The sequence below is a fragment of the Cuculus canorus genome, chromosome Z, assembly GCF_017976375.1.
Source record: "Cuculus canorus isolate bCucCan1 chromosome Z, bCucCan1.pri, whole genome shotgun sequence".
Classification (NCBI taxonomy): Eukaryota; Metazoa; Chordata; class Aves; order Cuculiformes; family Cuculidae; genus Cuculus; species Cuculus canorus.
In genome coordinates, this window is record NC_071441.1 from 65,862,711 (window position 1) to 65,888,657 (window position 25,947).

At 38.5% G+C, this 25,947-nt stretch overlaps 1 protein-coding gene across 6 annotated transcripts in view; it reads right to left on the reverse strand.

Moving 5' to 3' along the window:
* Nucleotides 1-1,302: 1,302 nt before the first annotated feature.
* The window catches only part of RAI14 (retinoic acid induced 14), an 84,952-nt gene continuing 60,307 nt past the window's right edge, over nt 1,303-25,947 (reverse strand). For 4 of the 6 annotated variants that reach the window (XM_054054312.1, XM_054054313.1, XM_054054314.1 and 1 more), the window contains 14 exons: nt 20,697-20,785; nt 18,899-18,963; nt 16,237-16,294; nt 15,669-15,739; nt 14,270-14,376; nt 11,834-12,012; nt 11,160-11,188; nt 10,129-10,215; nt 8,607-8,664; nt 8,143-8,261; nt 6,105-7,631; nt 5,166-5,315; nt 3,581-3,646; nt 1,303-3,332 (listed from right to left, as the gene is read on the reverse strand). In XM_054054312.1, coding sequence (XP_053910287.1) covers nt 3,255-3,332; nt 3,581-3,646; nt 5,166-5,315; nt 6,105-7,631; nt 8,143-8,261; nt 8,607-8,664; nt 10,129-10,215; nt 11,160-11,188; nt 11,834-12,012; nt 14,270-14,376; nt 15,669-15,739; nt 16,237-16,294; nt 18,899-18,963; nt 20,697-20,785 — 2,683 coding nt within the window. In that variant the 3' untranslated portion in view covers nt 1,303-3,254. Of the gene's footprint in view, nt 3,333-3,580; nt 3,647-5,165; nt 5,316-6,104; nt 7,632-8,142; nt 8,262-8,606; nt 8,665-10,128; nt 10,216-11,159; nt 11,189-11,833; nt 12,013-14,269; nt 14,377-15,668; nt 15,740-16,236; nt 16,295-18,898; nt 18,964-20,696; nt 20,786-25,947 lie in introns of those variants that run through there. The other 2 variants (XM_054054315.1, XR_008447798.1) reach the window with 2 other exon arrangements.

The window sequence follows — 25,947 nt, forward strand, 5'->3', positions numbered from 1 at the left end:
AAGTACCTGAATAAACCATCTGGAAACTGTTACTTTTACTCTCAACCTCAGTTCCTCTAAAAAAACAGCCTTTGGGGAATCGCATTGATGCTCTCACCTCTCTGGAAGCAGGACTGTGCAGGAAAAAAGGCAAACACACTAAACTAGGTACAGGAGGACCAATGACCTGCACTAGGGACCTATGAGCAGGGAACAGCCAAAAGCCACAGTGGGGGCATACACACACTTTGGTATAGGAAGCTGTCCTGCTGGCGTGGAACATGCCCAGGTAGCCAGACTCATCTCAGAGAGTCAACCACCCTTGAGCTCAAATGTTAGCCACATGCCACTACATACGGCATATGTGCATGTTGCAGAGCCAAAAGACCGTCCATAAAGGCGACATGGCACACTCCAAGAAGTTCTTGCCCGACTGCTGCTGAAATCTCCTGAACCACTTCACTCTCCGTCATCTTCCCTGTTTTGTAACAGAGCTGGCATCCTGCCATCCGCAAGGAAAACAAAAAGACAATTCAGATGTGAGATGGTAGGCGGCAGGCCCGTTGGTTGGAATGGCACAAACACCATCAAAGCTGGCACGATCCGTCCTGCCAGGTGGTCTCACCATGAACACAGTCTGAGTACCAGCTTGTCAGAAGCGGTCTTCAGAGGAAACCCAGTACTGAGTAGCTTACGGAAGTTTTCTACAAGAGGCTAAAGAGCTACTTGACATTCAGAATGTAACCAAAAAGGTGCAATTTCCTGCCATTTGTGTGTTCCAATCTCAGACCGGAAGATATTAGCAAATAAGTTACTGAAAAACTAGTTTCTCAAATAACACTCAGAAAAAGTGGAGATTATAAAAGTTTCACTGGATAATTATTGCTAAGTTCAAAGAGAAATATACACACCCATCTATACACATGGATACGCACATATATATACATATACTTTCACTATAGTTCTGTGCATGAAGTGCCAAGTGATAGAGTAACGCAGTTTTGAAAAATTGTGGGACCTCACCTATCTGTGCTACTGCACTAGGGTAGTTTTATAAACTTGGTTGGAATGCATCCCTTGGCAGATGAGGAAACCGCACTACCGCTAGCTGGTTGACCATGACAGAAATGGTTTTGGAGTGGATTTGATTCTTTCTGACAGATCAAGAAGTCAATAATCAAGTTGTACCATATTTTCCTCCCTGAAACTACATCTGACAGCAATCAAAGCATGAGATACAGAACATTTGCACTACATTAAAACAGTGTAGTGAGATTTCCCTCAATACAAAAAATAAATGAAGTCACAAAACCAATAAAGATGTAGAAACTGGAAATAGTTTATTTGCTGCATAAGGAAACTTCTTGTAAATTACATATAAAGAAACTTGCTATGCCATAGTATATAATTTTCAATATTCCACAAAGATAATTGTAATAAATATACAAATCAAAATAAAGTAGAAGACTAAATCTACCAGGCAACCTACAAAATGGTTCATCAAGTTTTACACTTTACAGCATTAGCATGCTTAAAATCTTGTTGTTCATTCTGAAGTGCTGCAGCAAAAATCTTTTCACATTTCTTTGGAGCATTTTCAAAACCATCTAACTATAAAATACTGTTCAAAATTAGCAGGCATTAGTTAAACCGCCCAAGAAAAGTAACACCAAGGTCTAACCGATGCAAAGGCGTGATTTTTCTTTTTGCTTTTAAATTCCATTTTAGTTTCACCAGGGTTAGGAATTATCTGATGTAAGTGCACTATGAGTCCAGTCAGCCTGAGGCACTGCTGACTCTTGTCATATTATGACTGACTCTATATAAACTTCATAGATTATATAGCTCTGGAAGATTTCTCTATTAGAGACACATCCGCTAATGGCAATAAAACAAACACCATAGTGAAGCTGCAAGCTCGTTAGAATGGTTGTAGCCTCAAGTGCAGTGTGTGCTTAGAAATATTTTTCCATCGTTTCATACTATACCACAATAGGCATTTTTATTTGACTTTTAAATTTAAAAGTGCTGACAAAGGCTTTACTGATCCCCCTGGGCTGTAGAAAAGGCAGTAGAAATTCTGATACCTTTTGCTGTTTTCTACCTATCTTTTCTACATTTTTTGAAACAGCAGGCTGAATTGCATTTTGCACTTCACTGCTCCAGAACACACTGACAAGACAGGTCTACTATTCCGTACAGATCTTTTACTAACTAAAAACACTTCACTATGCTTTGCTATTACTGAATACTTGGGGGTATAAAAAGAACCTCTCTAAAAGACGATTACCTAAAAATATTCGTTAATAACTTGAATGCAAACATTACGTAGAAAAAATAGTTTAGTTACAAAAGAGTTCATTAGAGGGCCAATAAAAATATACTGAAGAGAAGATCTTTAAAAAAGTGAGGTTAGGAAGTATGAGGCATTGCCATTCACTGTAAACATCCTGTGTTCACTAGAATCCCTTGTCTAAAGTATATGTTCTGGTTTTGTTCCTGAGCTTCATGGCCAACGCTTGCATAGATAGCTAAACCTGTCATAAAGGGTTGTTTATACAGATGTTTCTGTACTGCTTTGTACAGAACTTCAATAAACTAATTATTTTAACTTTGAAATAGTGTCATTCCAGGCAGTTTAAGAAAACTATGAAGCATGGTGTGATTTTTGTGTACTCAGTGCATTGGATGGGCTGGGACAGCTACCGTACGGTGTGTTAAGCAACATTACACTAAGAATTGTAGTTGTCTGATGTTCTGGCTTAGCATAAATATCAACTTCTGCTCACTGCTGCAAGGCTCACTTCTGCTCTGCCAAAGACTGCAAATGGCAAAATGTCAGGAATCTGAGTGCTACTACATCAAGCAACTAAGTTTATCCCCAATAATAAGATGCAGCTTATAAACAGTAGAGAAGACCTCATGGAGAATTTCACCTTTACTCAGGTAAAAGTGAGTGCTTTCCTTTAGATTAACCTCCCTCTATTGGAGGAAGCTAGAAAGTACTGTCAGGGTAAACATGACATGGAGTGGTGGAAATAAAAAGTCTGAAGAACATGCCTGCATTTTGGATATGAAAAGCAGTCACGTGTTTAGTTACTGCACATACAAATGCACATAGGAAGTGGTATAAAGACAGACAAACAAATCCACCTCACAACACAATAACAAAAAAGCAGCAAATTGCCAATTTTAAATCTTATGTTAAGGCAAATCTAGATAAACACCCGTAAAGGGATTAATAAAAATGGGGAGATTTCCTTGGCCTTTTTTGTTTACTTTTTCTGTGATTGGCTTTTACACATCAATAAAATTTGCTTAAGCACTTTCTGGACATCTTCATCCATTCGACCCTGGACAAGGGGATAAAGAAGAAGAGATGAATGACTTCAAGCATTGCTCTACTCTAAGATAAACAAACTATTTTTGAGGCATAGTAATTAGATCAATTTCCCAAAAGGAAGCAGTATTAAATTTGTGCTTACACAATCACACCTTTCGGGTAGGATGCCTTGGATAAAACAAAGTTCTTATTAAACTACAGAAGAAATATCCTTCATTAAAATACCAACACTGTGTAACTGACAATATACAACCATACCTGCACAGCATAGAGAAGATGCATCCTGTAAACTGAGACAACTTCCTGATGTTGTTTCTTTGTTTCCTAGAAAACAGTTAAGCAGAAAGTCACAGAGCATTCAGAACTGTCAAATTCAGAACTCCCCAACCAGATTTAGAGTGCTCTGGGGAATTACAAAACATAGCGTTATGTATGCACAGAAAACCAGCTCAGACAGTACCATGCCAAAAGCCACCCAAAACAATTTGCTTGGAAGCACGGTCCACAGAAACACTGTAATTCTACCCATCTCAGTAAATACACTGGTGAGATGATACTAGCCATAAAAAGCAATGAGCTTCAAAGATGTGGCATGAGCATATACTTCTGAGCTTATCAGCAACCAGAATTGAGAAAAGCCAGCAATATTCTGACAAATCAGCCCTAACTAAGCTCTTCCCCGAAGTCAGTGGCCCACCTGTCAGCTAATACCTTCACAGGGAAGAGGAGGTGCTTACAAAGCCATGAACTCCTCAGTTAACCATTACACATTCAAACAAGGCAAGCCTCCTCTTTCATGATCACACTCTGCCATATCCCAGAAGCCACCTTTCCAAACAAACGTGAAACTGTTAGGAGTTAGCCAACAGGGAGGGAAGAATTCTTCTGACCGGTTTTAAATCATATCCACTGTCCTAACGTGTTGCATATCTTTGCACCTTGAACTGCTTTGCTGGTCCTTAGAGAGTGGAAAATGAAAGGTCCTTTCAGATTCGGTGGATTGTGTTAAGAAATAGTCTGGGCATTTACACAGACAGGATGGAGTGTTTAACTGTCTGCCTACTTATTCCTCCCCACTTAAGGGAATTTTTCTGGCCTATATCCATGTTGACTCATCTTTCTGCCTCCTGGGGAAGGTAGGAAAGCAAACACCAAGTAATTCTACCAGAGTTACTCCAGAGCTCTCAACAGAGGCCGCTGGTGAACAGTACCTTCTTTTCACCCTCAGGAGTGAATTAAAAGTGCTCCTTTGGACAGCCAAACTCTTTAAAAAAATACCAACTGTGACCCAACCCAGCTTAGAAGATTTGACCTTTCATACACAAATACCATTAAAAAATATAGATCTTTAAGCTGTTCAGAATTTCAGAGAATAAACTGTTTCCTATAAACAGATGGATTTGATTGGTTTGAAATTTTATGGCTTCAGTGCCTACTTTCTTCCAGAAAGTCAAACTTATTTTAGCTTAAAAATCCAAATATACTTCAGCTGATGAATGTTCTTGAGATAACATAAAAATCCACTGCACATTAGCCATATTTTTCACAAATCGGGGTCTCAAGAGTAGTTCTGGTCACTATATTCCACTACAAGTACAGTAACTTTGCTCCACGATTTTTCTGTGGAAATAATATTGGGGAAAACAGTTTTATTTGGTTAGACTGCATCTAAAGAGCAATTTGTGACTTGCAGATTCCTAAATGTTTCAGGGAAATCAGAGGACTTCTCTGGTGAAAATTCCTTCATTGTACTCATCTGATTTCAACAAGGCATAGCGAAGAATGGCATGCATATCTTTAGAAAACTGGGAATAATGGTGGGTTTAGAAACTGCCACACTTACAGTCAGTTGGTTCTGCAACTGCTTCACTTGTTGTTGTAATGCCTCCAGCTGATGACTTTGTCTTTTGGGGGGACTGGTTGAGTAGGAAAGCTGAGAAAGGCTGTTCAACGCTTCTTTTAATTTGCAAACTTCCTTGGACATTTCATTGATCTAGGGAGGCAAAACATAGGTTTACAGGAAAAGCTGCAAAGAATATAGTGTTCTTGTGTGTTTCCTTTTGGGGTTATTTTTGACTTATATTTAAAGAAATGCAGAAAACCAAGATGTAAATAAACTCAACAGACACAGACATCATGTTAGCAAAGGATTACAATAATGCTTCTCTATCCTCCCTCATAGTCCAGTCCATTCAAATGCATTCCTTGTGCTGAAAGCCAGCAATATTTACAAACAAGGACGGCATCTGCTGCCTTTACAAATACTGCTGCTGAACACAACACAGAAACATACCAACCATAGGCCAGCTATTCACAGCTAGCAAAACACATAGCCTTCTATAAAGAAATTTGTAGCAACAGATACAGTAGCTACAGAGGAAAAATAGTCAAGTCATGCCAAGGCTGAGATGATATAGTAACATCAGAAGAGTGAATTTTTGCTTCTTTCTGTTCTTTTATTTTCTTGTTTCCTCTGGGATCTTTTCCTGCTGTAAATCTCACTTCTTTAACTTCAGTTGCCTGAATATTGCAAACCCAACCTAAGCAGAACTTAAAAGAGGTAAACTGAAAGATCTTCACAAGCAGTGTAAACCAACTGTAAAGTTAAACATACTGAAAACTACTTCAACTTTGATATCTGAATTTTCGGATGGGCAAATGCACTCAAAAGCTTCTCCACACTGATGCCTGACATATCATCTATTAGGTCACTGATGCACCATCCAACATGTTTTGCAGTCTGAACTCACGAAATGCCTCTCCACTGTCATGAATCACTAACCTTTTTATCTTTATCTTCTTCTAGTTTTGATGAGCTTTCAGAATACCTTTTCATTTCAAGAAGATCCTCCTGAGCTTGTTGGTACTTTTGGTGAAGACCAGTCACCTCCCGTTCCTTTGCTTCAAGCAAATTACGCATACCTTCTTTCTCTTCTTTCAAGTGCAAAACTTCATTTCTCAGTTGCATAACATTTAAGGACACATTTTCCTTCTCTTGGATTGCATCATTCAGTTTGGATGACAAAACACTAACTTCACCTTCTAGAGATGACTGGAGCTTTTCATACGTATCCTTGGGTACCATTGCCTCACTAATTGCAGCTTTTTCTTCCAATAGTTCCTTCTGTAAGTTTCTTATTTCACTTTCCTTGTTGGCAAGCAGAGCTTTGAGCTCATTTATTTCTTTTTCCATTTCCTTTACAGTATTTCTGAGGACATTCATCACCTGATGGTGTTCAGAAATTGGCAAAGAGTTTTGTTTCTGAGCATCTAGCAGCTGCTTTAGTTCTTCTGCTTCATTTAATGCTTTCGTGTACTGGGATCGAATTTCTGATAACTCATTCTCTGCTTTGTATTTCAAAGAATTTGTTAACTGCATCAGTTTCTCATGTTCATCTCTAGGAATGTAGTCCAAAGCTATATCATCTGGAGTTTTTCTCTTCTTATAGTCTTCAAGCTCTGTTTGCGCTTCTTTGTACAAATGAGACAATTCACTAAGTTGTCTGTTGAGCTCATCTACCATTCTGTGCATTGCATCTTTCATTTCTCCAGCTCCAGCACTGGATTCCAACTGCATCTGATTTGTCAGCTTGTCCTGTAGCCTTTTAATTTCCTCTTGTCCTTCTTTGTATCTCTCAATCAACAGTGCTTTTTCTTGATTAATGTTATCAATAACTGAACAATATGCATTCTTCATTTCCTCACATTCTTCCACAGGCAATTTGCTTGCTCCGTTCTGCTCTCTTTCTTCGAACTTGTTCTGTAGCTCTCTCACCTTCTCTTTTTGCCTTTCACTTTCCTCTAACGCTCTCTTCAGTTCTTGCTTAAGCATTTCAACTTCTCCACATGTAACTTTCAACCTACTCAGATCAGAACCATTTTCTTCACTTTCAGAGGAAACAAGACTCAGCTTCCCCTGCCTTTGTACATTTGAAACCTCTTTCACAACTTCCTCATACCTGGTTTGAGTTTCTTGGAACTTCGCGTTAAGATCAGACCCATTTTCTGAAATGCCTGTGCTATTTAGATGATCTGTTTCTGGAACTCTAGACTGCACCTGAGCTTCTGTGTGCTTTCTTTTGGCTTCAGAATTCTCTAACTTCCTCTGCACACCCTTTAAGTCTTCCTGGAGGTACTTGGCTTTTACTTCACTGAGATTTGTCAACTTTTCTTGAACTTCGGCAGTGTTTAATGTAGACTTCAGCTCTTGAGCTGAGAACTCATTTTGTCGATCTGCTGTTTGCTCCAACTCTGTTTGGGTTGAATGATAAGGTTCTGTGGCTGAATCCACTTCTTTAGGTGTTCTTTCCTGTGCAAAAATAAACCCAAACAATTGCACAGTAAAAACAAGTACATGATTATATTTTTTAGAATAGAGTGAGCAAGGAAATCTTTCCAAATCCTACAGAGAGAAAATTAAAGCACCATCAAAAAAAGTTTTAGAAAAATTCAAAACCCAGCTGCTCCCATTTAGTCATCTACAGCGAGAGAGGCAGTTAGGTGCCAAGCTTCTCTAAAAGTCTGGGCTGATCTCCCTAAGCTAATAACCAAAGCCATGCAAATTGAAATTCTGCTAACACAACTGTTAACAACATCTTTTAGAATGTGGTTATAATAATAAACAAAGTTATTCAGTAATTTATGGGAAAAGTGAGAAGATCAGAACACTGATTTAATTCTTTGGGACTGAGCGCTTCCATGATCTTACCACCAACAAGCTCATTAAATTATCTTCACAATACATCTCTTTAAAACAGTAAGCAGTTCTTTGTTCTGCTAGCAGATTAAGAGAGTGCTGGAAAAGCACAAAAATATGCTACCTGCAACCTGTCCTGCAGCTCCTTATTGTGCAATGTCAAAGAAGCAATTTTTGCTTGCATCAACAGAAGAAGATCTTGTTGGTCAGCTTCTGAACTCACACCCAATAAACCATCAGCACCTTTGGAATGAAAAAAAAGGGGTTAAAAAAGAGGAAGTGCTAGCAGGTTAGTTATTCAAACCTTTAAAATTAATTAAACAGTTTGTTCCCATAACCAGTAAGTGTAGTGAGCAAGGAAATCGTTCCTAGAAACTCTTTCTCAAAAAATGTGTTAGGTCATGCAACAGAAGCAGGAAGTTTTGGTGGGGAGCTGCTAGCAAATTACAAAGCACCACTCCCAACACTTAGTGTCTCTTTCCTCACTAAGTGGAAAGGCACAGAGGATTTCTGACCAGATTTCAATAATTCACACCACCTGAACTACCTAACCAAAAAAGAAAATAAGGACTATGTGCTATTGTATACCTGTCGTGCTGTCACTCAGTCCGTCTTTATTATCTTGATGGAAGGAGCTGATTTCTTCCTGTTGAAACACCAAAAGAAAATGTCTTCACAGAAAGCAGATGTAAACGCGGACAGTTCACCAAAAAGTACTACAGACAGTATAGATCTTGCTGGATAAAGCCTGGCAAACTGTGTTTCTTTTATTTCTAGGGTCTTGTTTAATTGTAGCATGTAGACAGTATTTTAAAATCTGCTAAAGCCATTCAAGTTCCGTTGCCCAATTCTCATTAAATATTAATGAAATATGGGCAACTACCTCATTCACAGTCCATGTGATAAATAGCAGCAATATATTTTCCTCTATTAAAAGAAAAAAAAAGTCTTCAATACTACAAGGTAAAGATCAGACAGAACACGCTCAGCCATTTACCTGATGTCTTTTGGTGAAAGGGTTTCTACTTTTTATGTTGCACAATGCCATGCACTTCACTGGTACTGGGTAACAAGCTCTCAAAGTGTCACTAGTTACTTTCATAAGCATATCCCTAAATATAGAACTAATTTTTGACTAATTCTATTTACATATTCAGTAAACATTAAACATAATCCATACTTGCTTTATAAATTTATAAACCAGCGACAACCATTGAAATAGATTTGTACTTCTTTTTGTTCCTAAAACTCAGCTAATTAATTAACAGAAGGCTCTGCAGTCAGCAAACAGATTAAGACACTATACTTTCTTTCTCTAATTCATAAGAACAGAAAACTGATCCCTTGCATACTCAGCAAAGAAAGCCTGCCCTTTTCCAGTCATGGGAGTTGAAGTTGATGAGTGTGGGGAAGACAAATCACTAAGCTGTGAAAGATTTTACATAAACAGGTATGTATGCATACTTGTACATATAACCACCTCTCTGACAAGAGCCTATATTTGTATATACACATATTCACAAATACACATACACACATTAAAGAGTACTTTTCCCTGCACTAGCATGAGTCACAACTGTAGCTTACTTCCAAAGAGAAGATATAATTATCATGTGCTCTTCTGAGTCAAGAGTACATCTGCAATGTGCCTGTTATACCGGCAGTTTAACTTTAAACCTAACTGTTAAACTGCATTTTGATACTATATAAACCTATTAAAGTATTTTACTATCATATGTACACTGCATTTGTGCGTGTGTGTGTGTGTGTATATATATATATATATATATATATTTTATCGGAATACACATCATTATATACTCACGGAAGTCACCAAAACTGAAAGACCTTCAACTTTAGATGGAAGCAGCAATTGAACAGTTACATTTGTACAGTTTTATCTTAGACCATGCTGTATTTCAAGCAATTTTTCTTAGTTAACCTAACCAACACATGCTTTCATGGTATCACCCTAATGTCAGGAAAAGTATGGGTGGTTAAGACAGGCACATAAACTAACAGTGACAGAGCAAATCCAGGTCACATCATCCACAATGTTCAAAATGCTTTTCACCCCCTAAATGCATCTCAAAATCGGTCTTTTCTTTACCTGAATAGCACTGGTAGGAGGAGGTGGGGCTTTGCGTTTTTTTGCAGCTCCGCTTCTTTCTGAATTTAATTTAGAGCCTTGATCATGCTGAAAGTTTCACCAGCCAGAAAAGGTAGGTTTGTTAGTTTGGTTAGTAAAGTCTGAGCAAGTTTTTTTATTAAAAATAAATAAATACATGAAAACCCACATTAATATAAACTTCAGCAGATCATGCAGTGCTTTATTGTTTTCTATGCAAAGACTACATCTCTACGAACACAAAGATACTAAACATGCCTGGCAATAAGAATCTCCCCTCTTGTAATCCATGCTTCAGTGAAAACAAACAAGATTTAGTGAAAAAGCAGAAGCTGACAACAGGTTTTAGCTCTAGTGATATTAAATACTTCCATTCATATACAGTCCAGTCATGCCATTCTTAACAGCTACTATCTTTCCTCTCCACCAGCTTCTGCCTGAGCTCTCCGAAAAACCCACCTCTCCACTCAGAGAAGGAAAGAACCAATGCATTACACCCTTGTCCAGCCACCTTTCCAACCACCAGCAGGTCTACAAGATCTATGTGCACTCCAAGATATGACACTAAACAAAAAATATAAGAACCTAATTTAATTGCCTATGCTGGAATTCTCATAGGTGGGGGTATCCAGTAAGACATAATCAGCGACAACCTTAAACTGTATGTTTTGGAAATAGGGGACTCTTCCAGATGAACTTCTCTACAGTTTAAAGAGATAGGGAGTTCAAAACCCAAACGGTCTATCTTCCAGGCACACATGTGTTCATACACACACACACGCTCCCCATTTCTTCTCTTGCTGAGGGTGTTGGCTGCTGGTACAGAAAGAAGCTAAGTCTAAAAGTGATATTCTTAAAACGCATTTCTTAAATAAGTGACAAAACCCTTTCACATTAGAGCAGTGCATCTCACAGTGACATTTACTAGTACTTCTTGTCATGTCAATTACTGGTTTTTCTTCAGTTACAAGTCTACATAGCCTGAGTATTTTTAAAATCAAAAGAGTAAATACCTGCTTTGCTTTTGTCAGTGACTTTGTATCTGTGAAGCAGAAAAGAAATGGAATTAAGAACAACTATAAAAGAAAAAGTTATTTGCCATTCCTAGTCTATCTCTCAGCTCTACTTCCCACATCATCTTTGTCTGGTTTTTGAAGTTTGCAATATGAGACATATACTTCAATCTCCAAATTCTGTTTAAACCGTATCTTTCCTCTGTTGCTTTTTTGGTTTCATATCAAGATAAAATTTAAAGCATCGTGAAAATTCTTATCCTTACTATAGTCTTGCACATTAGCTTCCCATTTCAGAAAGCCATCTTAGTTTGACCATAAAATCATCTGCCTGCATTAGTTCCTTCTCCAACCCCTCTACTGAGAAGCCGTATGTTCCACTTAGTCTTTCACATAATAAAAAAGGATCTGTTCCAAATTGTACGCAAGATGCCTCATGATGCTGCTATACCAGCTTATCTTTTCTTTCTCCAAAATACCTCTTTTTATATTACTATCTACAGCAAAGATCACAAGATCACATCTTCTTGCTTTTGGGAAGCCTGAGCAAGACCATCTGAAGATGGCTTTTGAAACTTCCCAGGCTACTTGAAAAAGTAAATTTGTTCATTTGATAAACATGCATGTAGCCAGTTCAAGCAGTGACAAACTGCAGATTGGCATCTCTTACATACCTACATCCTGAGATAACTTTGACGACAGGAGATTCTGGATTCCTATATTTTCAGAGAGCTTGGAGTAATGCATAGCATTCTGTCCAAAGGCATCCACCAAACTGACATCTGCACCTTTCCTAAGGAAAGCTTCCACCATATTAAGGCTACCAGCTTCACAAGCCATCATCAAAGGAGTTCTGGACAAAACAAACAAAACACACCGAGTAAGTATCAAGAGTGCACTCTTTAAAAAGCAGCTCATTTATTTTAGGAAAAAAAGTGTGACAGTTATTCTGCAATAAAGACCAAGAATTTACTATCATATGTATTGACACATACATATGACTGTTGTTTCTCCTTACAAGCACCTGCCTACCCCTCTTCCTCTTCCCCATATTCCCCGTCTGGACCTTCTGCAAAGACCTGGCATGCTTTGCACAGGCCTCCAAACATTTTAAAAGTTGGGTTCCAGAGGCTAAGAGAGTAATGGCTGCAGGATAAAATCGGACTATCAAATCTCACTGCCACACTTCAATTCTAGCTCAGCAAGCAGTGGGGCAACATGGAAATATTTACTTCATTGCTGTTCTCCTTCACATGTTGCTTTGGAGACAAAACAGACATACAGATTTAAATCAAAAAGCCAAACAAATCTTAAAGCTCTTCAGTGAGACTGAGGCATGTGTTTGACCTCAAATCCTGATCTACTCTCAGTTTAAAGAAAAGCCCAAGAAGTCCACTAGAGCACAATCAGTTCCCTCTCCAACAGAGGGAAGCCAGACAGTGCCAGATCCTAGAGTAAGGGTAGCATACAGGAGTGTTTTCCAAACAGGCTGTATCTGTTTTTCTCAATTATTTGGAGGGGTCATAAGAGGTGTACAGAATAATTACTAACACATAGAAAACCACTCCTTTTAAGCACGCTCTAATAGTGATTTCCTTCTTGTGCATAGTTCTCCCTCCTCAACATTAAAACATGCCTAATGGGTTGGCCAAGTTCACTGGCAAACACATTCCTCAGTGCAGATATGAAACTGTAAAGTTACTACAGTGACAATATTTGCTAGATATTAAGACAATCATTTCACTGATGAATTAAACATACTCCCTATAATGAGTGAGCCCTGTAGAAGCGATGGCTGTAGTGGTGCTGTTCTAAAAAGTGGTGCTGTCCTGAAAAGTGATGTGAAGTGGCAACTTATCTAAGACCTTCAGAATCACATGGATGGTTTTAGATTATCAAAATAATCAATAAACAAGACAGGAAATTTGAGATACCATTTTGTCTCCCAATAAGGCTTCTTCTTTTTCAGTAAAAACTTAATCACTCTTGTGCACACACACAAGATGCAGGAGTAGTTAGTTACTCTCCTTGTCAGAAGGAGAGCAAGAAGTAAAGAGTTATAATCCATTTTTTATCATGTGCTTGCTTCTACACACAGTACCTTCTTAAAAACAGAAAATAAAAAATGAAATGACTTCATTCAATTAAACTAGAAACTTTTAACACTGTCTGTTGATTAAACAGTAAGACAGTGAGGGGAAGGCAGAGGTCCAAGAGTGGGCAGTACCTCAGGTTCAAAGCATCGATAACATCATTCAAACCAATCAAAACAAAGGGGTTTTCTTTAGAGAACTTAAAGCGAAGAGTGTACTAACGCACTTTGGACGAATAAAAACCAAGTTAGGGCCAAGTCTTATCATCCCAGGTGTTGCCAAAGAACAATATGAGCATTGTGTCAAACATAATAATCAAGACTGCTAATAGGTGTCACTTCACTGTTAAGTCTTCTCAACATCCCGCTTTACCTTCACCGTTTAGCCAACTGTTTATAAAACAGTCCATAATTTTCAAAGACTTGATCTTCATCAGTATCATCAAAACAATTGCATTTTTCACTATAAGGATGTTGCTTTTTAAAACCAGGTCTTGGACATTATCTAATCATGCAACAAATGGAACCTTCTAGGACAACAGTTTTTCTGCTATGTAGCTTTACTGTATTTTTCTTTCTTGCCGCTCTGGCTGTATTATCGCAGAAAAAAGAATCCTTCACAGATATTATTCCCCAGCAACAGTTTGAGGATTCAATTTGGAGAAGCTAACCCATGCCAAAAAGAGAGCAACATTTAAAACTGGGACATGTACTGTACACTGTACATGTGTGGGGTAAGTGCCATCAATCAGATTCTTGCAGGAATGACTTAAAAGTCGGATTGACTGCTCTGATAGCCCAGAGGAAATCTGACAGGCATATCTAGTTTTATAGTTACATAGTTTCTGGTTTGCCTTTCCCTCTAGGCAGAGCTCTGTAAGCCTTCTCAAACATTAGGACACACTGTGTAGTACAAAAGGCATTATTTTACCTAACAACAACTATTTTGGGAAAGATTTAAGAAAGCTTCATGTGACAGTCAGCCTTGGGGAAGAATTAACACGTTAAATTGCTGTACCTTCCATTTTTATCCCTGGTGTTCACATCTGCTCCATGATCCAGAAGGTATTTGCAGACTTCCATATGACCACTTTGTACTGCAAGCAGCAGAGGTATGTTCCCATCCTGGGAATGCATTGAAAACAAAACAATGAACAATAATCCACCCATTCACAAATATCACTCTGAGATCTAAAGGTCAGCTATGAACTTTACTTCTATATATGCTTTTTGCTGTTTGCACTCCCTTTGCTACTTGCTTAATGCTATAACATGATGATTTTGTCACGACCCAATACCTTTAAGTAGCTCCACAATAAAAACAATAATTTTAACTAAGTACAAAGCAAATATACAACATTTCATATAATCACAGACTAACATGGATGGAAGACACCTTTAAAGGTTATCTCAGGTTTCTCCCCCTTTGCTCTCAATCCAAAGCTAGGCAAGCTTCAAGTTACACTACATTGCCCAGAGACTTGTCTTGTCAAGTTTTAAGCATCTCAAAAGGCAAAGATACCATGATGTCTCTGGGTACCAGTTACACCGTCATAGTGAGATTATTTTTTTTCTAGCACCTGACTAAAATTTACGAATTAGCAAAGTTTGACCTTTACTTGTCATCATTTTGTCATGCACCACTGAGGCTGCCTGGCTGCCCTCTACCCTGTGCTCAGCCATGATATAGCTGAGGACATTTTCAGCCTTCTACTGAACAACACTTTTCTGCCTCTAAAATGCATCTGCTGCAATTTTAGGTCTAACCTCTGTGATAGATTTTTTTTTTTATTAGAAAGAACAGATAAGAAGGAGATACCTCCAAGTCAAAACCAAACCAAACAAGTTTAACTATTTTTATGTTTGGGGTTTTTTTGTTGTTTTTGTTTTATATTTTGTGCCTCATTTCTGTCAAGTCCTTAGGATCAGAGGGATTTCTAACAGGCAGTTGCATCATTCCCCAAAACAGACCTGCTTAGCTGTAGATACTTCATAGTACTGAATGAAGTGTCTCTGTCCCTTTAGACTACATCAAGTATACTTTTTTTCCTCCTCATCATACATTTACCATGCACTGGTCGGGCTTTGTGAGCATTTCACAGCACTTGGCCACGTAATGCACCTTTTCCAAGGCGTACTAGAGTCAATGGAAACATTTATCATGTTTTAAACGTATCATAATTGAGCTACTTGGACAAATGTGTGAAAGCAACATGCAGGAAGCAAATCCTGCCAATACTGTATTGGATTGTGAAGTACCTCCACATTTCTGCTATGGCAAGCTGGAAAAAGAACTCCCTCCACCAATATAAGAAGAAATATAAGTATGTCATTGCTTTGAAGTGCTGCACCTGAAGTTAACTGGAGTGAAGGACTCTAAAAGCTCCCAAGTACACAACAGCAGAAGAGCTACGTACCAAATCTTTTACGTTAATTGGACATTTGTGTTCACACAGAAGTTGAACTGCCTGAAGAGAACCACATGCAGCTAAAAAGAGGTAAAAAAAAAAAAAGACAAGCATTGAACTGAAGTCCATTAAATCCTGTTTTCAAAATTTGTGTTCCACACTGCTGCTTGCAAAACAGCAGTATTACAGTGGGGTCCAAGAAAATAAATTCAACTTCCATTTCTCCATTTTAAGACGAAAGGAGAAAAAGACTAAAAGGATGAACAAGTTGTATGCAGAAATACAATCAATATTCACAGTCCAAATTAGCATGAGAAGATATCACCTTTAAAGAATGAAGTAAAATCAGCCTTAAGTATTCCAATGGTTCTCCATTTGCAAGTCTGCAAGTCATGCTTATTAACCATAATTAACTGCAACTCAAAATCTACAATATTTATCTAAAAAAAGCACTTGCAGTTTGTAAATCATCCAGCAGAGTTACCAGATTTATATAATTAGAAGCCAAGAAGCTCTATCAGGCTGAATATCAGCACAAGACAAAATAAATAGTACAAGCTTTAAACAAAGAAGTTACCTGCATAATGTAAAGCTGTTTTCCCAGAATTGTCAGTGCTGTCTGCTGGGCATTTATTCTGCCAAAGCAGAAGGAAAAAAAAGCAATTAGAGAAACACCAAGGAAATAAAACACATTTGATGCTAAGGACAGAGGGCTGAATACCTTTGAGAAAAGTTTTATAAACTTCTCCAGGAAAGAATACTAAAGAAAGGCACAGCTTTCCTCTTTACCAATCTGTTCTCTTCTGTCCTTGTACCAGCTTATACTGAAGCCATAGGCAATACTCACAGTCAGAGAAATCCCTAAAAAATGTTACAGTTTTGGAACAAACTAAATTAGGAAAAAAAAGAGGAAAGTAAGTCTCTCCTTTGCCCCAGAAAAGCTCCATCATTTTTTTTAACATTGCAGCAAGAGCTAAAGCAAAAACATCCTAGGACAGTTAGTCTTGCATTATTTCTGTTGAAGGCAATAAGGCTTTTATCTGCACTGTAAAAACAAAAGCTCCAACAATCCAGTTATATCTTGTGTTATTAAAGCCACCAGCTACTACTGATCACTCTAGACTTCAGAGTAATAAATAAATTAGAAATAAAATCAAATTTCAAATCTTTACCAAGACTTGTTTTGGCACAGATTTTAGTTTTAGTTTACAGCAAAGAAAGCAAATCATAAAATCACAGAATTATTTTGGTTAGAAAAGACCTCAAAGATCATCAAGTCGAACGATCAGCCCAACACCACCAGGCCGAATAACCATCTTTAGTTTAGAAGGTTCTCTTCAAGTCCTGAAGTGCTACATCTACAATTCTTGCACACCTCTAGGGAAGGACACTCCACCACGTCCACAGGGAGGCAGCCCGTGTCAATGCATGACTATTCTTTTGGAAAAAAAAAAATTTTCCTAACATCCAGTCTAAAAGTCCCCGGCACAACTTGACACCATTTCCTTTTGTTCTGTTGCTTGTTATTTGGGAAAAGAGACTAACACCCACCTCACTACAACTTCCTTTCAGTTAGCTGGAGAGATCGATGCGTCCCCTCAGCCTCCTCTTCTCCAGACTAAACTACCCCAGTTTCCTCAGCTCTTCATCATAAAGACTTGTGCTCCAGAACTTTTACCAGCTTCTTTGCTCTTCTTTGGACATGAGAAAATATAACACTGAAATAACTGGCTTCTAAAAACCAGACATTAGGGAGCTTTGGACTTTCAAATACAGCACTGCCTCCAATACTTCTATAATTTTAGAGGAAAATAGGTTCACATAGATTACCACATTCCCTAACAAAAATGTCAAGATTCTGCCTATGTAAAAAGTTATTTAGCCTCTGTTAACTCAGCTCCAGCATGTGAAGATTATACATTCCTCACACATACAGTTTATATCATAAATCCTGTCCTCAGAACAAGAAGGCAATCCAGAGAGCTTGAATCATTGCAGCATATTACCAATGGGTTTGCAAGTATGAACATATTTAGAAATACGCATATTATAATAAAATTAGCAAAAATATCAACAAAAGCACTCTGTGGCTGTAGCTGGTTTGTGACTGGGCAGCATATTTGATGTCAAACAGATCTAGTTGCCGAGTTAATGATGCTGCTGCATGCCATACCACCAGTGACGGCTTGATGTCACTGTTTATGCTGCAATTGGGTTTGCATTACACGTGGCAGATATTCACAAAGAAATCCTGAAGAGAGGAGCCTCAGTGAGTGATGATAACCCTTTCCAGGTCTGAAGGAACAAGGGGATCAGCTTGCAACAAATGGGGAGGTGGAATGAGTGAAACTGGAACTAATATTGTCAGAGAGATTGACACGGTCACAGGACAACTGGAGAGCCCTGAGGTAATCAGGGAAAAGCAATTTAGAGGGTGGGATCCACTTCTTTCTCTACCATTGCACTACCAAGCAGCGTTATTACCCACCTGCAGTCTGAGCCACAGTCTTACCAATAACCCTAAACTACTAAAAATACATGCTATTGCTCTGGTCACCTCCACCAAAACTCATTTGGCTTTCTGAAATGGAGTCGAGATGGACTTGCTTAGTAATACACATCTTCAGCCTCAGCAATCTTCTCTTCATCATCACTTTTTTTTTTTTTTAATTTTCTCTCCCCTTTCTTTCTTCTCCTTTTCTAACTTCTCACTGTCCTTTGCCACACTTCACTGAAATTTGAGTATTTCCGTACTTTCAGCATCTGAACTACTTTGGTTTCTTCTCCCTTTGACTTTAAACATAACAGACATTTCTATGGTCAACAACAGACAGAAAGCATTCCAGTGGAACAATATCAAAACTGCCCCAGAAGTAAAAAAATCCTTTATATCTATACGCCCTAACCCATCTACTTCCAAGCCATCCAACCACACAGACAAAACACAGGAAGTTAGAAGCTGCAGCCTGCTTGAAACACAGTCCTGCTGTGTCAGATCAGCTTCACATGGAAAACTCTACTTCTGCACCGCTCAGGGAAGATACCACACCGTTTTCTATCATTCAGTCACAGTTCTTAAAAGGTCTAAACCTCCAGCACCAATCTTGACTGCAAGAGACAGGAAAACAGTATAGCAGTGTGATGCAGATTATTAGCAGGGAATTATATATATATCTAGTAAGGTCAACCTACAGGAACAATAGGAAAACTTAGAAAAAAAATCAAAATTTTTACTTTACCTGAAGTAACTTCTTAACGCAATCAGGGTGGCTGTTCTTTGCTGCAAGATGTAAAGCACTGTGCCCTGAATGAATGAAAGCACAGCAAATTAAGTATTCAATCATGCCAAAGCACAGGAATAAACTCTTCCATGACAAAGGCAAAATTTTGAATTATTCACCTTGTTTGTATCACAACACGTGAAAAATAAGCCCAGAGAAAATAAAATAAAAACCTACATTGAACAGAACATATTTATGACAGACTTGTTCAGGCAGGTAACAGAATGATCTTAATATCTACTTTCATATAAAGGTAGGACACAAACATTATGTCAAACTATACTTTAGCAGAAATAAGCCTAAGATTGTGCAGTTATGTTTGTTTCTTAAAAAACAATTTTCCTATGCTACTCAGCTTCCCTTGCAGAGAGATGTCTCTCAAGTGTCTTCAAGATTTCTTCCATCTGGCAATGAAAAAGCAACAAGCACCAAGAGCAAAACCAGTCAAATTCACCAGCTACCAGTACAATGAATTTGTATCATCCATGGAGTGCATGTAGAAGAGGACTCCTTGGTTTGCATCTCACAGATTTCCTTTTCTGTTAATTTATTTAGCCATCTGTGAGCTCATGTGTAGCTATGCAATACAGTAATTTACTGACTATGGATTTATGAAGACTGCAGCCTCTCCTCTAGTTTAATCTTAAAGAGCATCTGAAAAGTTGAAGAGACAAGACAGAAAAAGATTACCTATGTAATTAAGAAAAGGAGACAAGATTTAGTACTTACTACTGACAGTGCCACTTGTGACAACAGAATCTCACTGTAAATAATGTGACTATTACAGACAAGGCTTTCCCTAATGAGTACTGGTTTGACACACTCAAGTGAGAGCAGCAAACGTCTTATTATCCAAACAACTAATAAATCCTCAGGCAAGATGAAGTCTGAATTCTGAATAGCTGTCTGTATCAGGTACATACATTTTCTTATCATTATGTAGAATCTGAATGCTTCTTCCAGTATCACAGACACTTCCTTGTAGAAGCAAATAATTTCCATGTATGACAGAAATTTCCTCAGGCTGCAGTCAGTGGCCAAAACTGAATCCTTGAGCCCAGCATTTACAGATCATTAGTGGAGAGACAGAATGCTGACAGCTCATTCAGGTGACTCTGCTAGCCACAGAAAATGCTGGGCACAGATTCCACAGATATGTCAACTAAAATCTATTAAGAAGTGTTTGCCAGCTTCAAATTCAGCTCCCATCACTCTCCTAGTGCAGCAGTTATTAAGGCATAAGACTTTAGCGGGCTGAAACAGCATACTTAGTAACTCTCAGCTCTGTTTTGGCCTTTGGCTTGTATTAGCTCTTTTCAATATGTTGTAATCCTGACGAAATGTCTAACTGCAACTCCTGTAATGCTAATGGGACTAATTGTTTGGGTGCACATAAAAGTAACACCAAAGATCTTGCTTTAACTTACACAAAGTCTCAAATCAAGTTAAAAAGAATTAGGGGAGGGGGATTTTTTTTTTAAATTAAAAAATAAAATAAAAAAAATTAGAATTGAGCAACTGTTTTCCAACTGGAGTGCACTGTAAATGCTGACATTTATGGTATCAGTGTAAAAGAAGGGCTTTAGAACGTGAATTCAATGTCAGAAAAGTAGGTATGCCTAAATCTGCAAGTGTTACAACTGCTAAACAGTGTATGGGGCAAAGCAGCGTTGTGAAATCTGCAGTTGCAGCCTGCACATCAAGAACTATATAGGCAAACTGAGTATGGTACACATGTAGATTCACAGAGACATACCTGCACCATCTTGGGCTGTCACATCTGCACCATGCGTCACCATGACCCTGAGGCACTCTGCATGCCCTTTGGTGGCTGCCAGGTGAAAACTGGAAGAAAGCATTTACATGTAACTTTTCTGTTATTAAGACCTCCATCCTCTTTCACTCACAAACTAAGTACCGGCAAGTTCTCCCCTTAGACCTTTTGGCATCCCTCCACTGCCTCCCAAGAAGATAATAGCTCTGAAATTAAGAAAGCACATTCACAAAGTTTTTGCAGTCATACTTTTACACAGGCTGTTGTCTCATTAACCCATGCCAATCAAGAAAAAGTTTCCAATTACTGTCTTTACTCTAGTCATTCTAATTCTTTCAAGGGTCAAAATTTAGCTCCTCTGAAAGGTGATTCTGCTCCTAAATCACATTAAATCAAGTTGTGCTTCTGCACTGTCCTTTACAGAGTTCACCTTTTTTCCACGTAGAGGAAGGAAAAAAAACCTTTAGCATTTGTGAATATCACCTGGAGAAATCAAAGCTACTGGATATTTGTAAGACTATGCTAGAGATGTAGTTCTCCAATTCTTGGTTTGGCTTTCCACCTCAATTACCCAACAGTGGGATATAGCAGATGTTACCAAACACACCACGGCAGGATGACATCAACAGCATCAGTTACCAAAAATACAATTACAGAACAAACCAAAGAATTCAAGCCTTTTTACAGCTGAAGGTTCATGTTTGAAATCCTTAGCATCTTAAGATTCACAGAAGTGGTCCTATACACATGCTGCTAACTTAATTTTGCTGGGAATTAAAAATGAAGGAAAAGCTACTGAAAAGAGTTAAGTTTATGTCCTCCTGATGCATACCATGACAACACTAGTGAGTCTTGAGATACAGGCACAGTATAGGCGAACATACTGCCTTCCCCATGGGTCCAACTAATATTTGCTTGATATACAGAGCTGTTTTCCAGTGAGAGTAATGTGTAAAACAAAGTCAAGACAAAACGCTTCCAATTATTATTAAACTGCATGTGAAAAGTTGGGACCTTCAGCACTCCCCAAACTGAAAAAGCCAGTATTTTTGGGATGTTTTCTAATATCTTTTAAAGGAGATATTGATTTTCAACATCATGTACCCCCTTGTTAAGCGGATTTTACCCTGGAACATACCAAATCACGTAGCCACACCAACTACTGTATTTAAGTAGTATTAAAACTGCTGTTTACATTTTTAACAACTGCTTCCTTTAAATGCTAAAACTAACACTGAAAGTTCAGCCTGCTAACCAGGGAAACTGGGAATAACAGGCAGGAATGAAACAGATATTTCTGGCACAGAGTATGTGAACTGCAACACTGTGTTTCTTTAAGCCCTAGACTTCTTTGCAGCCTTCTTGAAAACTAAGCAGAAAAAAGACCTATAGATAAGATCTGGGGAAAGGTGGAGAATTAATCAAAAGAGGAGAGGTCCTAGAACAGAGTCCTCTATCAAGGACAGCAACTACACGGACTCCTACCACAGTGGCTGCTGCTGACTGCAAATGGCAGACAGGCAGTGCTTACACTTATGCAAATAGAAAAATATCCTCTGTGCTCATCCTCATGCTTATTACTGCCATAAACAAACTGAAGAGTTAACACTTCCAAGAGCATAAAAAGCACTGTCACTGGCTGTTCTCAAGCCATTCAAAATCAAAACTTCATGTACTTGGTGACCAATACAAAGTTGTGTAAACATTCTTCTTTAGAAGAAGTGGTTTCTCAGACTCTGGGAAAATGGCTGGGGAAGGGTCACAAAAGGACTCTGACAAGTTCCAACACCTCTAATTCAGCAACATACCAGGAAATACCGAATACTCTCAGATACGTTTCTGTAGACACAAAATACAAAAAAAGTCACATAAGTGTTACGAAGCCTGTCAAGAATGCACTTGACTCAGCTCACTTATGCTTGACAATATTCCCAGGAATAATAAATACCTGAATAATAATTACTTGGCTAAATCTGGAACACTGAGGTCTTATGTACAGGCTGCGTAGGATGGTGCCAAATGCAACATGAATGCGCAAGTGCAAAATAAGTTTTATTTAGGTAAAATCAGATAGCAAGTAAAGTACCAAAGAGAAGAAAAACTTAACTCCTTTCAGGCTATGCACCTGTGAACACATCAGCCTCACCAACGCAAACAATTCCCCTGGCCGATCTCAATGAGTTGTCACACACTGAGATGTTTTGTTTCACACAGACAAAAATATTTTCAAGAAAGACCCAATTAAAAATATTGCTTCTCCCAAACTGATGGGATGAAAGAAACATCATCTGTAAGCAGTACAGGGGGTAAGAAAGATGAGAGAGTATGTGGGAAGGATGTAAAGATCTAATGAGAAAAAAAAAAATACAGAAGCTATTTGGAGAGTCTCGTAAAGTGAGAGGATGATAAGGTTTCACTCTCAGTCATTTATACAGTGACCTAAGCCACAGCTCCCTCCCTAATGCTTGCTTTGTGTCCCCTCCCTACGTCCTTGTACTGCTACTATCTCTCACATAACCTTGTGGTGAGATATTCTTTCTTAATAAACTAGAAGCAATTGAGAGGGGAATGGGGGACATAGTTAGATGCTGGTTTAGTAAACTGAACTGGCTTACTAGGACATCAGCCCTGTTCAAGGGAGGAGAATGACTCCAGACTGGGATGAACCTATAACATGCATATTTAAGTGAGAGTATTTACTGACTGCTGGGCAAATACCTCCCCTTAAGCAGTAATTGTGATTGTAAAGTTAACAGCCTTCCGCCTTTTATTTTCCTTTTCAGTTTTTTAAAGAAGAACAACCAAAACAACCAAACACTTTAGTAGAAGCTACTGAGGGCTCCCTTGCAGCAAGGGAGGCTCTTGAAACAAAGAAGCCTGTAGACATTCATTTCAATATAGAGTAGTTCTTTACAAGCTATGTAAACTTTCCCAAAATATTTGGGGCAAAAGCTGCAGGTTTCCAAACACTGGAGTTCTCACCATCTGGAAGCCTTAAGCAGTGGTGCATTTTACTTGCATCCTTCATGAATAAATTTCCCTTGATATGAAAGCAAACAACTTTTCCTCCCACTTCCTGGTTGTGCAATGGCTTTGGCAAACAAAACCAAAAATGTAAGGCTTGATTTGGAGCAAGGGCCACACTGAGGGATGAATTCCCATTCAGCCTGAAATCCCACTACAACTTAAATTGTTTTCCCTTCAGAACGGATAAGCCTGTTACTAACAGAGGCACATCTTGATACCCCAGCCTGAACTGATTTTAGATACATTTCTTTTATTGCTGTAAAACACTTCTGTTCTTCCTGAGGGGCAGGATGTTTTGTTATTATTGTCTCCAGATCTTTCAGTGCAGCGGAGGAGCACTGGATCCAGAAATGAAGCAATTCAACATCTGAGAACCACCTCTGCAGCAGCTGATAAAGATCAGTTGGTTAACATTGCTTTTCCCTACCAGAACGAACAAGTCTCGTAACAACTCAGTCCTTAACAAGATAAAGTAAAAGTTATGCTCTTTGGGACGAACACAAAGCCCAGATGGAGTAAACAGCCCTTGTGAACACAATTTCATCAGATTAGGGGTCAACTGGCAAACAGCTACAAAACTATCACCTCAAAGTCTTGTCAGGACCTCAAATTTCCTGATCAGAAATGTTACTCAAATAACATTTTTCAAATTCATTGACAGAGAGATCATAGACGTCTAGAATAGTTTGGGTTGAAAGGGACCTTAAAGATCATCCAGTTCCATCCCATGCACACCATAGGCGGGGACACCTTTCACCGGATCAGGCTGCTCAAAGCCTCATCCAACCTAGCCCTGAACCACTCCAGGAATGGGGCATTCACAACTTCCCTGGGCAACATGTTCCAGATGCTCTTTATGAATGCCTGGCAACTGAACAGTGTGGACAGCTGTGTGTGACATCCCTGAACTAGTTTTAAGCAGTAGATTTCTTACAGGCAGGAGGTGTCAGCTGGTGAAGTGCTTAAAACTCTCCTAAATGATCCCATCCCTTATTCAGGGCAAAGGACCTTTTCCACATTTTGGTTATAAAGTCATGCTATCAAGGGAACAGAGGCTTCTCCAGTATCTGACAGACAAAGCTCCAGAGCTCAGCTAAAGCTGGTCTTTGCTAAAAGCCTGCAAATGTGTTCCAGAAATTATTTAAATGCCAGACAGCCTAACCCAAACAGAAAGGGGCTGTAATTTTCACTACATAGCTCACATTACACATTTCTTTGCAAACCACCTCACCAGAGGTAGAAGAACAGAATGAATCCATGTTTAGAGGTTGGACTTGTAATAATGGAGCTAATTGAGCTTGTTAAAGCGGCATTAGCAATAGGACATGGGTCTGCCATACCCAGGTTCTCTGCCTAACCATTTGCAGAGCTACATCCTGCAAAACTGAGCACAATCCCCTTAGTGAATGTTATTTTGACAGCTGGCTTAAAACAACTGGATAGTCCATATACATAAATGCCGTGAAAGTAGAGTGGAACACGATAGAGAAAGAAAAAATAAATGTGAAGTCTTAAATTAAGACAGTAGCCTTCTAAATAGGAAATCTTCAGCTGTGAAAAGACAAAAAACAGGAAAAAAAGAGCAGAACAATTACACCCAATCACAGGGCTCCATGTCTGTTCAACAAGGCCACAGTCCAGAAATTTTTTTGAGGCAAAATTAGAATTCTCTGAGGGCCTGAAATTCATAGAGGGCCTGAAAGCAGTCCGACACATTACTTACCAAAATCCAAAGCAAATAAAAGAACATGGTTTAGTTATGGATGCTAATAGAAAATAGCAAATACAGTATTCATTTATGACAAATGCTGAAAAAAGTCAAATGCATATGCAGGCATATAATACTATTTTTCTCTGTCATTTTAATCTGAGTGCTCTGAAAATATTTTAAGTGCAAGAATGTTTGAAATAGACTATCAAATTGCATACACTCATTGTCAAGGTTTATTATGAGTAAAAACATCCCTCCACAAGGAAGATCACTCTTCTTCATTTTCCAACGTACATCAATTGTTTGTTGTCTTTTTAAAAGTCTGACTTGTCTGCCAACAGTTTGATGATTTATGGTTTCGCGAATACCAATACCTTCACACAAAACAACAAGACTAATACAATAAAGATACAGAGCTGCTTGGAGCCTTTGTAATGATGACTAAAAAAAAAAATATAGAAATGAAAGATATTCAAGCTTCACTGCCACCACACT